This window comes from Papaver somniferum, unplaced genomic scaffold (genome assembly GCF_003573695.1).
Source record: "Papaver somniferum cultivar HN1 unplaced genomic scaffold, ASM357369v1 unplaced-scaffold_158, whole genome shotgun sequence".
Classification (NCBI taxonomy): domain Eukaryota; kingdom Viridiplantae; phylum Streptophyta; class Magnoliopsida; order Ranunculales; family Papaveraceae; genus Papaver; species Papaver somniferum.
The window spans coordinates 476,590-490,115 of record NW_020625264.1 but is presented as its reverse complement, the minus strand read 5'-3'; the positions used below and the strand labels follow the sequence as shown (position 1 = coordinate 490,115).

General features: G+C 35.4%; 1 protein-coding gene across 1 annotated transcript; it reads right to left on the bottom strand.

Moving 5' to 3' along the window:
* Nucleotides 1-7,504: 7,504 nt before the first annotated feature.
* LOC113337234 lies at nucleotides 7,505-10,901 on the bottom strand. The gene is made up of 2 exons (XM_026582942.1): nucleotides 10,061-10,901; nucleotides 7,505-9,436 (listed from the first exon to the last, which is right to left on the bottom strand). The coding sequence occupies exon 2, from the start codon at nucleotides 9,116-9,118 to the stop codon at nucleotides 7,694-7,696; it is 1,425 nt and encodes a 474-aa protein (XP_026438727.1). The 5' UTR covers nucleotides 9,119-9,436; nucleotides 10,061-10,901; the 3' UTR covers nucleotides 7,505-7,693.
* Between the last annotated feature and the right edge of the window lie 2,625 nt (nucleotides 10,902-13,526).

The window sequence follows — 13,526 nt, the reverse complement described above, 5'->3', positions numbered from 1 at the left end:
TTTGTTACAAGTTTCTTGAAGATTTCTGTTACATTCTTGTTCATAATTGTAGGTCATTGTGGAGGAAAACTAGCCGCCAATTGCGAAATTTTGCAAGAAGGAAAATTTGGTTCTTCTCGCAGATGAGGTAACTGCTTACTGGAATTTAGGTGCCTATTTTATTTATGCTCAGATCAGCTCTAAAATAGTTCCTATAAGTTAGAACTTAGTAAAGCCAGTAATCTCCAAATAACCACCTCTCTTTGCATACTTTCTGTGATAACTTGACATGAAAATTAAGAGTTTCAGTTCTAAATCTTAGATTACTTTAAAAATAAATCCGATTTATAACATGAGAGCCCATATTTTAGAAACTGACTGGAAAGATGCTAATGATATGTCCTTCTCACCATTTCCCATTGACATAGCAACCTTCTTGAAAGTGAAATCTCTTGTCCTTGACATAAACAATTTCTTCGTAGACCTGCCAGTAACTCAAGTACGCAACTGCCATCTTGGTGATACCCAGTTAGTCTTGGAATTCATAATGGATTAATATTCAAATTGATAGAGACTACGAAGTAAAACTGAATTCATAACATTTAGAGAATTTTGTCAATTCGATTCATACAAAATTCCAGGTGCTAGGTCATCTCCCATGTTGAAAACTTTCTTGTGAATACATAAATGATCCCTGAACAAGATGCTTTACATAATCATCGTCTTATTTAGTATTTATTTACTCTTAGGTGTTCAAGGAATTCATATATATTTAACGGATCAAATCTTGTTTAGGTTGGGGAGGGATTCTATGAATCTTATTCAGCCAAGAAAAATGGAGTTTTACCTTCCCTAGCTAGGCTTTACAAGGTTGGTTAATTTCATATGTTGTTGAATGAATATATGAAGTCAGTCGTACAATAATGTATTTACTTATACACTTGAATATTGTATTCATAGGCACTTGAAGACACCTTCAATAGCTTAGAAGGTGTAACGTGTGACAAAGCTAACGATGGAATGTATTTATATCCTCGTATTCAATTTCCTCAAGAAGCAAGCAAAGCTGCTGATGCTTTAAAGACTGCCCCAGATGCATTTTACGCTAAGCGTCTCCCAGAAGCTACTGGAATTGTTGCATCACCTGGATCTAACTTTGGACAGGTGGGACTATTCACTTATCTTCTTTACTTTGCCCTACTTTACATGTATTCTATTTTTCTCTGCAGGGCACATGTGAGCATGTCAATTGTTTTTTTTTTGTTTGTAGTCGGTTCCTGGTGTATGGTTTGTTGGATTGTCTATTCTAGTTCAAGAGGAAAAGATCCATCAGGAAGAGATCCCGGTTATTGTCGCACGCCTGACAGACTTCCACCAAGCTTTCATGGCTGAGCTCAATGATTGAGGAGTTCTCTCTCCCCCGGTAAACATATATTTTGAGCCACCACATCATGGTCTTGGTAAAGTGAAACCCATCCATTCTAGTTTTACAAATGGAACTTTCAGAACAGTTCATGAATTTTGATGAGGCCGCGTCCTGGTATCTGATCTTAAAAATGATTAAATTTTCATACATTGGGGATAGTGGACTAGTTAGTGGCCACCTCTCTTTTAATATTTCGCTTGTCGCACTCCTATTTCTCTACATGGTCTATAACTTTTTATCTCCAATTTTTCTCATTTTCCTTTTCCTGCTACCATCATGAAGTTGATCGAAAATGTTCTTTCGAAGTCTTTGAATATTCCTGACGCCGTAGAGCACAAAAAATCGGGGTTAGATAGGTGGTGAGACATGCACCCCGGTTCATTTACGATTCAAATGTTGAATACACGTTAGACTATGCCGTTCAAAAAGCTGAACAAGGTATGTTTCTCGAAGTGCAGCTGCAACTATTACAAATGACCCGAATCAATGCTGATTCTCAAATATGGGACTCGCTTAGAGCTCACCACGAAGTTGATGACTCGGCTTATAAAGCAGCTTTTCAGAAAGAAGATGAGTTTGGAGTACTAAAGATCTGATACGCGTAGCACTACCAACTTACGAGACCAATTACTAGCACCTCCGGTTCTTCCAATGAGTCAGGTCATTCACATGATTACTCGGTTATCTCAGCAAGGTGAGTTGAAACCCATTGTTCCCGAGGGAAAGCAGTGATTGAACAAGCGAGAAGGGTTTTTATACTCAACAGCGAAGCTACTTAATTAGTCGCAACAATTCAACTATATATTAATTGGCTTATTTTGAAACTAAAATGAGGATGTTAGCATTTGGAATCGGGGTTAAAAGAGGTGATAAAATGTGGATGTTGTTATTTGGAATCCGTTTGAAAGTGTGTATAGATATCTAACAGAAACTTGGTAATTGATTAGTAATTTAAGAAATTTTGATAAGGGTCTATTTACCATTAAATTTTAATTGGCAAAAACAATCATGTGAAATAATGATTTGTTAAAGAATTATTAGCAAATAATCCATGACATGATAAGAAACATTAAATTTTAATCTAACCCGTAAACAAATACCACTAGTGACCACAAAATGGATTACCCTCTGTTTCATCCATTAAACTGCAAGTGACCCTAAGCTATCATGAGTTCATGGACTACCAGAAAAGAGAACTCATTCTAATTTAATTAGGTGCCGCAGAGATAAATACATTGGAACTAAATGTAATTGTGTAACTAGATGTTATGCAGAACTTTCTCAAGTACTTGGAAATTTGTTGCAAGGGGTCCAAGAAACTCTTGCCTGTATTAAAAAATAGTATTTCCTGAAGGAAGTTCACTACAGCAAATATATAACCCTCTAAAAACAGTACTTCATCTTGACAAGCTTTGTTTGACATGAGTTCAACAAAGATTGCATAGTTGTAATCATCAGGGTTAGCCCAGTTGGGCAGTAACCTAACTCTTAAGTAGGAGATCAGCAGATCCAGTCTCCACTCACGGATTCTGGAAATCTCATGAAATACTCATCTTAATTAAAATTTAGTTTATGTTATAAAAGGATGTTTATTAGGTAGATGCCTACTTTAGTGGAACCCATTATTTGGGTACCAAGTACGTAAACTGTATAAATAGAGTCTTAAACCTTTGTAAACACGCTATATGAATAAGAAAGCTCTCTCTCTTTTTCTTCTTTCTATTTTTTGTCTCCTTCTCGATTTACAAGATATTATCATGCACGTCGCTCTGCCGCTTAGCCTTGTATAGATTTCACTTGATTAAACAAATGGAAGAGTTGATCCTGATCCCGGAAACAACTTTCTCTTCAACAGAATACTATTTTATTATTCCTTATTTTCAATCTTACATACGGTCTATTTTCTTTTTAGTTACTGTATATATGAACACAAAATCCTAACTTAACTTATGTTTATTTGATTTTGATTTGCATGTTAAATTATTGGTGCATTTTGAAGCTCAGCAAACATTGTACGATCTTCCAGCTTGTTTTCTTGAAGGCTTTTCTTAAATATAGCCAACACATTTATTAACCGTAACTCATTTAAAATAAGTATTTAAGCTAACCAAACATAATTTTATAATCATTTTACATAGCCCACAAAATTATATACAATTATTATATATAACCCAAAATAATAAGATAATCACTAATCCCTAAATCAACATCAACAAAAAAAAAACAAAAAAAAAGTTAATTATCTAATTAAATTTATGTAAGATATTTGACATAATTAATGTTTTTGAAGAATAATAAAGCTACTCAATCGATTCTAGTGTAATTATGATTGAGAAGAAAACAACATCATTTTAGAGATTTTTTTTGAATAGATTATGTTTATGGCGTTCTAGGAGAATGGTTATTGGAAAAGAATAAAACCCTAGTCGGTTCCATTTCGATTGATGTTTTTGTGGAATATTTTTAAGAAAACAATTAGAATATACACCCTGATCAATTTTAATATAATCATGATTAAGAAAAATTATTTTAAAGAAAATTATGATTAAAATTTATTTTGTTTCGGGGGTAAAGAAGAATTAAGGTTTCTGTATAATTGTTCAACTTTTGAGAATATTAAAAGAACAATGACAAGTTTTAAGTATGATTAACAAAAAAGTTAGGGTTTATGTTGTTTTGAGTATAAGGGAGATTTAAGTTTAATTGTTAATAAAAAATAAAAATTTCTTTGACTTTTTGTTTTAACTTTTAGCTTTTCATTTTAACTTAAATTTTTTGGGCAATGATTAATAAATGTGTGAGATATATTTAAGAAAAGCCTTATTGAAACTCAACAACAACCACCATGTTGTTCGGGAAAATTCAATGAGCAACCTAAAGAACTATCCTTCTTGAAAATAACATGTATTTGTTCTGTTCATTGGGTTCTTTTTAACTTGATTTTTAGGTACTTGAATGATCCAGAGATTTTGCAGAAGTTGGCGTAAGCAATGGGTTTTAAACCAAATGTTTTTGCAGCTAACGTACTTTGAGGATCATGTAAGTACGCCTTAGTTGTTGTGATCCGAGTCAAGACAGATTCTCAAAGAAACAACTCGTTAACTTGCTTAGAAGTTAAAACTCACCAAGGAGCTTATGGCTCGCTCAGAAAGAAACCGAGCTGGGAATATGACTTGCTAAATATCTGATAAGCTGCATATGGGGAGCTGGAAAGAACTTATGGGACTAATATCTGATAACTAGCACCTTTGTTCGGGTTCTTCCAATGAGCCAACTCATTTTATATGGTTACTCGGTTATTCTGTTTTCTGATCCCAGCAGGGTGAGTTGAAAACACATTATTGTTCCCGCAGCTTTTGGTCATATCTGTATACATAAGGGGAGGGAAAACAATGATTGAGCAAGTGAGTAGTGTTATGAAACTCGGTGACAAAATTGCTGAGCCGACAGGAATATGAGTTTTGCACCAATGATTCGGGTTTGGTGCTTTTATGTGGATGTTGGCATATTTTGAAGGCAGAGGAAGGGTGAAAAGAGGTGATAGGAAAATGTGGATGTTGGCATTTCGGAACCGGGCTCAAAGTGCGTCGTATTGTGATTAAATCGTGTATAAGCTAGTACAACAGTTGCCACGGTGGGAGGGCCGATCGAAGAAAAATTTGAAGGTGAGGTTTGTCTGCGACTATTTTTGTTCTGTATTTGGAAAAGTGGTACTTTCGCTTCGTTTCGAAAAAAGTGATACTTTCATCACGTTTCAGAAAAAGTGATAGTTTTGCCCCATTTCAGAAAAAAATGATACTTTCGCCTCGTTTTAGAAAGAGTGATAATTTTTTTGAAACGGACCGAAAGTATTCCTTTTTCCGAAACGGAGCGAAAATATCATTTTTTCCGAAACAGTGAGAAAGTATTACTTTTTCCCGAAACAGAGTGAAAGTATCACTTTTTCTGAAACAGAATGTGAAAGTATCACTATTTCTGAAATGGAAAATTAGTCGATCCATAAACCAAAATACGGTTGCATGATGTGTTATGCATCCTTTGTGGTGGTTTGCATAATGGTTATGCATTCAATTTTCAAGAATCGTGTCTAAAATGAAAGTATCACTTTTCTTGAAACAACGGGAGTATATTCGTTTTATTAGTTGCAACGGAAAATTAGTTATGCATAAACCAAAATATGGCTACATAAAGTATTATATATCTTTTGTGGTGGTTTGCATAATGAATATACATTTACTTTTCTAAAATTGTGCCTGAAATGATAAATACCTTCGATTTTTTTTGTAAAACTCTAAATTTTATATTGTTGTTTGTACTCATTGCGTAACACTTTTTATTACCTTTCCAATGAGATAAAATTTGTAAAATTTCAAGGCAAGGATTTTTAGATATGTTATATTAAAGTTTTCTTTCCAATCATACCCCTAAAAATAGGATACACAATATAGTAATTGGACTAAAAAAGAGGGATAAATGTGTCAAGTGAAAAAAAACCAACCATGGACACCAAATCCAATCTTTTTGTGTCAATTGGTCACATATTATTTATAAAAAAGTGACCAGATAAAGATCCTCCCTCGCTTCGCTCGGTAGGTCCAATTATTCGCCCATCAACCAATTTCACTTTGAGAAGCAATTTGATTGTGTGATTGGTTGCTGGATGTGGGTCTTCAATCTTGATTAGTAATTTGAATATGGCGGATAGAGAAGATATTTTTACATGGTCATGAATTTACCGTTACAGTTTGAATTGGCGGTCGACAAGAAGATCAAAATGATGATTTTGTTAGAGAATTGGTATCACCAAATAATGATCTCTGCTGGTTCAAGTCAAACTGTCTATACACCTAAAATGGGTGTTGAAATTTCGCAAGACCTTCGCACTTTCCTCGTGAATAGGCTGATGTCATCTGATACGTTATTCTACTGGTTGTGTGCGAAGGTCTTCGCGTCTGTATAATAATTAGCGCTTCGCACCGCTAACGCTGTGTGGCATTCTGTATCTACAACCCCGCCTAAAGTTCCAAGTATTTGATTTTTGGCGGGTTTTTGACTTACAAGTATTGGGACTTGATAGATGTTTGATTCACAGAGTGTAGAATCTCTGTGCGACATGGTAGTCAAAATTGCCGAGTATGATCTTCTGACTGGTTTGGACGTGTTAAGCTAATTGATAGAATATTCTCGGAATCATTAATTACTTTCCATTATTTAACGGGGACTGACAATTCCTCCAAATTAGGGTGAGGTTGGAAACCTTCCAACAACATAACAGAATTATTAACATCTTCTTCTTCTCTGCTTGGAAATTCTTCCACTGTAAACTCAAAATTCGAATGCTTTGCTTGCCTTTCAATTTAGCCTTGTCTGCCTCTACTTTACCACCTCTCACATTCTCTAGATTTACAATCACTACCTCCGAAGGGAGTTTAGATCTGCTAATAATGTTTTAGATGAGTGTCGGTGGTTCTTATCAAACTCTCTAAAAATTTTGAAACATCTCCAAAGAATGAAGTAGTTAGCCGCTTATTGTGTTGCTCATATCCACCATTGTTAGTACTTTTATTAGTTTGAAAATCTTTCCATACCAATCATAGAAGAAAATGCAGAAGCTTAAGAGAAGTGTTTTGTAGGAATTCAAGTCTCTGGTATCTACTGAAAAGCGGTAATTATTTAAAAAAAAAAAAGTAATTCAAGTACTTTTATACAAGTTGTGGTTTTCTCTGTCGTACGGGGTCTGTGACTTCTTTCAACCACACCACGTTCGACTGGTATCAATTATCAATGGCAAGAATCTTGTCATTATCACTTATATCAGGTCAGTATGTGTAGTGCTACTGTTAAAGACCTAACACAATTTGATGATGAATAGGTGGTGTGGTCGGACTTGGACTCTCAAAGGTAAATAATTAGTGTACGCACATGGGTTGAAAAATGTTTTAGATGAGTGTCGGTGGTTCTTATCAAACTCGCTAAACTCAAGTCAAGGATTTATTTTTGAGGCCTTTAGTCGAGTCTTGTGTTACGGTCAAGTTAATTAGTAATTACTAAGAGGGGCTCTTGTTCTCCTTGTTGCAAGATTTACTGCTATTTTTTCTTAGTTGAACAAGATAACTACTTTATTTCAAGATAGAAGTTGCAAAATTATAAACAAACAAAACAAGGGACATTGGGTTTTCAACAGAAAAAACAAACAAGCAAATTAAAGTCATTGAGTGCAAATTGAGGTGCTTGCAATTAGGTAAATCCACACATTAGTTACCATCAACCAAGCGAGCTCTACTAGAACTAGAGAGGAAGCTCAACCATCTCGTAGTTATGGTTGTACCCACTCTCGCCCTTAAAAAGGCCATCGTTCTTTGTACAAACTGTTGTATTCCCGTTCATCAGAACGTCACGCTGAGTGTACGAGAAGGGTATGTCATACGAACACCGTGTCGCCATTAGACTCGTCTTCACTCTACTCATCGGTGGTACAGTGACAGTTCGCACGCACCCAACTTCAATGCATTCTGTATCCGTTTTTCCCAGATTCAAAGATTGTGTAGACTCACTGGAAATCTCAAAGGAACCAGAGTTTATCTTTGGAACACCATAGGTACCAGTCACCTTGACAACTTGTTTGGTCGACACACTGGTACTCCAATTCGTTGTATTGGTAACTTTCGTCTTAAGATTCATTTCTGACGTCTGGGGATGTTGAGTTCTGTTTCTTGAATCGTCGGAAATAAGTGCGAGAGTTCTCTCGTTGTAAACCCTTGCACTAGTAAGTTGATATCTGACATTAGAGATCGTCCTTGCCAAAACAGGCTCCTCAATCTCCATGTGACACGGCTCCTCAAGATGCTTATAGATTGTGGAGAGGCAGGTCTTCTTAGAATAACCCTTCTTCCAGTAGCTTGCATCGTATCTCTTACAAAAATTCCCGTTCTTGAAACTTCGTATGAGGATGCGGTTGCCATCCACTATGACGGGTAAAAAGATGGTCTTTGTATCATGGTCTTCGGGGTCAGCCTTCTTTAACCGTACAAAACAAACAGGATCCATATCCGTCCAGTAGGTTCCAAAATGAGTATTCTTCAGGCGTATCCCTCCGTCACGTGTTGGAGACACCTCATAGTCATACATTGAGGAATTATCGGCTTTGCTTTGGAAGTCCATAAACCCACCTGCGTAGGCCCTCAAGTGGTTTCCATTGTCACCCTTGATCCGGATAACGTCGGGCAACATGACGACAGATTCCCAGTCGATGAAGGTGCACACATCAGTGTTGTCCTCGTCTGGTTGCAGTTCAGGCCGTAAAGTCAAGCAACCGTTATAATCATTTGCATCATTATGCCTCCTAACGAACTCGCCTGTATTTGCATGCCGGAGCTTAGCGATATGGTGGTTGTTGTTGTTGACTTCCAAGAAAACAGGCTGGAAGAGCGTGCAGTGTTGGTCGGACATATCCTCTTCAGGTTTTTCGGCCGTAGCAGTGACCCAATAACCGGAATTTGACCAGTACTTGTTGTTCTGCAAACACCGGATATGGACGAATCCAGTTGCAGTGGTGGTAGCAGGGACTACTTCGAATCTTGTTTCGATCCCGAAACTATACTCTCCCTCAAACCGGAGGGCATTAGGTAATAATTGATTCTCACTGTCGAAGCGCGCGTACCTATTGTTGTCGCTCGATTGGATGATGACATGCTGGGGGAGTGTTTTTGCCATGACGGCCAGAATTGGGTATATGATTGATGTAATAGCAAATGGAGATCGAAGCTTAAGAAAAGTGTTTGTTGGAATGTGTTATCAGAGTTTCTGTAATGTATCTAGCTATTTGTAGAAGACAACCTAATTTATGGATTAGTTGGAGAGTGAATTAAAGTGACTTGATTTCACTTTATTTGATCGATCCTGTAAGTGGGCACGCTTGGTTTTCATGGACCAGTTTGATTGCTGGGGATTGGGGTTTCTGGTGATGTTTCTTGAGCAGATGTATGTGATACTAGCCACCGACGAATATTTACATGTATGTGTATAACTATCCTGCCAAGAGGTCCGTCATTGTATTAGGGGAAAAATATTTGTAGCCCAAAACAATAAAATTTTATATCCAAAACCCACCATTTAATTTGTTTATATAAGAAATCTAGAATTAGTTACAAACAAATTTGATTACAAAAATAACTTTCCGTAAATAATCCCTTAAAACTTTCCTAAAATTACACTTTTTTAATTTTCTTTTTACCTCAACCATTTGACCTAATCGAAACTCGTTTTCACTTTTTCACCTAAGAAATAGGTACAATTTTTCACCTTGCACAAGAATAATTTATTCCAAGTAAAAATTCACCTGATGAAATTTGCAATTTTCACAACTTTTGAATATTTCAATTTTCAATTTTCCCAAGTCATTGCCGTGAAACATGTAGTTATCACTTTTCACAATTGTCTAACCGAAGTGAAAATATAAAATTTTAACTCTAAACAGACATGAAAAATGAATATTTCTCAAAATTTATCCGAAGAAAACGCAAATCTTCACTTTCAAAATAGGTGAATAAAGAAATTTTCACTTGGATAACAGAAACGAAAATACATTTTTTCACTTAATCAAATGTGAAAAAGGAATTTTTCATTCCAAATTCAAGGGTGAATATAAATTTTCACCGTAACTATAAGTGGATGGACATGTTATTCCAAAAGCATATAAATCTGAAAGATCCATAGACACTTCTCTTAATGCTCTCATTTAGCTTCCATATATACGTAGCCCTCCTCATCTACCTTATTTGATATTTCTTCCGCTTCGGATTCATTCTTTGGAAATTTATAAAAACGACCAACAGCAGCCTCACCACCATCTTCAACATGCCTCTTGTTTGCGAGTTTGGAGTTGGTTTTGTCCTCCATTATTTGAAAATGTTATTATCAGAACTTACAGCAAAGTTAAAACCAAGCAAACAAATGGGTTAAATCAAGACTAAAACTGGAACATATAATTTTTTTTCAGTATTCAGCCGAACAAGAAGAAGAAAATAACTTTTCGCACATGGATTCAAAGTCAAACTATCGACAAGTTTGCAAGTAAAAACACAATTAAGAAAAATGGTTAAATATCGGAACTGAACGAACGAGAATGAGAAGCCATAAGTTTAAGAAACTTGTAATCAAATTTCTAAAGCCAACATGAAAAGTATTATACAAAAGAAAAAGATCACCGGGGACGGGGATTCATTATGATTCATCAATCATGGAAAAGCTTGCAAGTGGAAAAATAAACTGAAAGCTTTACCTTTTCATGTATGGGATTGAGACGGCTCTTGTGTACAATATTCACTGATTCAAAGTATAAAGATCACCTTGGGCACGTTATGGTTCATTGATATCACGAATTCTCTTTTGCAATGATACTTTCTATAGGGAGATGAAGAATCATTAATCACGAATTCTCTTTTGCAATGGATACTTCCTGTAGGGAGATGGAGAAAAAAGGACGAAGTGGATTTGATGATTTAGAAGAAAGGAGTTTTATTCGGAGGAGACTTTGAACAAGAGTGGGAAATGGGTTAAATGTCCAAATATTCTTAAAACAGGGTTCAAATGGACAAGTAAAAATTGATATGGGTAAAATGGACACCAAATTATTTTTGGGCAGGATGATACTGTTTACATCCTGTGTATTTTTAAAATTTTAGCAGGATGATACTGTTTACATCCTGTCTATTTTTAAAATTTTGTCCATTTAAACAGTATCAAATCTTATATATCTTTTTCACCCAGGAATTATTGATTTTGGTCTTAAAAAATTATACACCGACCGAAAATTATGGAAGTTAATTTTACCAATAATTGGTTAAAAGAATATGTTAACCGATTAAGAATGGAATTATCCGTAAAAGAAAATTTTAATAACACATATTATTAATTTATAAAGGGTAATTTAGTCTCCATAAAAATGTGAAAACCTAAATTCAATCTTAAGCTAATAATTTTGACCGTCGATCTAGGATTTGGGGTTATACATATATATGATTTTAATGATGGGTTTCTAAAAGAAAGAGGTATCACATCTGGGTTAGTCAGAAATTTCCACATTGTATTATTGAAGTAAAATCAATGCATATGTTAGGCCGGGACTGCTGTGATATCAACTTATAACCATACAACTTCATCAGTAGAGTTTTTATTTTCTCAACCAATTTTTCATCTGCCAACCAATTGTATCAATGTATTGTTTATCATTTACCAACATTATGGTTGGAAGTAGTTTTCGTCTTGAACACTAGTACAATACTACAATTATTTGGAAACCTAGCTAAGATATTTATGATTGTTCAGCCGAGAGGAATATGTGAATGCATTCAAATACTACAGTACAGAATTATGAGGAACCAACGAGGAAATTCCACGATTGTCTTAAATTTATAAATATAGTTGTACCATTACAACATGTTCGTTTTAAGGAATTGGAGGCTGGGTAATCCAATTTCTAGGGAATACACCCAATTTCTTAAACCTAATGGGACAAATGAATCCTATGTAAAAAAGTTAAATTAATTCTTAGAGCAATTGTAATGGTGCGATCAAACCCAAAGATCAAAGAGTAAAAAAAACGATTAAATTTGGGTTTAGTCCGTTGTGTGACGCAGTGGTAGAAGACTAAATTTGGTGGAGCGGAAGTATAAAATGCGCCCGATGAAACGAGGTCGAATAAAAAAAAAATTATGGGGCGGAGGCAAACAATCCCGCCCCACTCAAAAGCAATTTTTTTTTATGGGGTGGAGGTATAAAGTCCGCCCCACTCAAAACTTATTATAACAAAAAAAATTGGGGCGCAACTAATATTTGCGTCTGACGTCGGGCATAGTCTTAAATTACGCCCGATCAAAACCAAACTATCGATCAAATATAGTCTGGTATTTGATCGATGATCTGGTATTTGATCGATGGTCCACTCTGTAGCGTCTATGTTTTCGACCAAATTTTTGGTTATAGTCGATGACTGTGGTTGCTCTTAGGAATGCAATTCCTTCCAAAGTACTAATAGATTTCCATTACAAATACATTCAAATTACAAACACATGCTCACAGGACAACTATAGTACTTGCCTGCTTTCACTTTATTTTGATACATGTGGGGTGCAATAATAATAAAAAAGGAAAAATTAAATAAGCAAAAGTTATTGATACTTAGCTCCTTTATAATGTAGTGATAGATTTGACGAAACGGCCGAGCTCCCCAGATCTCCGCAAGAATATCAAGGTAAAACTTTGAAAACAGAGTGAGTCACGTGTTCAACACGTTTCCCTAAAGATATTAGCGCCCGGCTACACTCAAGAATGATGCTATAGACCTCATAGAACGGATATCTCTAGGATAAAACACCCTACTACACCTACTACTAGCATATGTAGTAGATGCTCGACTTGAGCTTGGCAACTCCGAAAAATACTTTATGGAAAATCGCGAAAATTAAAGAAATCACAATAAAATATTTTCCCTTGGGGGTCTCTTTAAAAAATAGAGAATCGCCTTTCCCATAAATTTTACAAAAATAGTGAATTTGTTTATATAGTTGACAAATACAACTTAAGAAGAGCAGCTCCCCGATGTGGGACTAAAATTCTTATATAGTCTCTTAAAACAACCTAAAAGTGGAAACTTCACGGTGTGAGACTAATAAGTTTTTCGTTCACAAAAGAAAACAATAAATTATAATTTTTATTAAAACTTTAAAAATCATATTTTATTAATCGTTTTCAAACAATCCCCCGCATGAATGAAAACACAATAAAACATGAAAACCCTATATAGATCTTGGTAAATCAACAACCCAATATCAAGACCCGAGCTGACTGAAACAGACAGACAGATCGTGCATGTTGAAGTCATACTAGCGATTCCAACGTCATCTCCCTCACACAACAGTGTGTTGACCCCTTGCAAAAATCATATAGTATAGAGAGCTTTCATATTTAGTTCCTCATAAGTGAGACTAAAGGTTCCTTTCACCAAAGTGAAAAAACATGAACTAGTGAACCCTTAGTGACCATTAGGTCCTAAATTCCAGTAATACCAAAACCATCAAAACTGAAAAATCACATAAAAAGTGCAGGAAATACTATTTTAGGC

What these genes read in the sequence shown, in the direction of transcription:
- LOC113337234 (XM_026582942.1), bottom strand. Translation starts at nt 9,118, where the DNA reads ATGGCAAAAACACTCCCCCAGCATGTCATCATCCAATCGAGCGACAAC.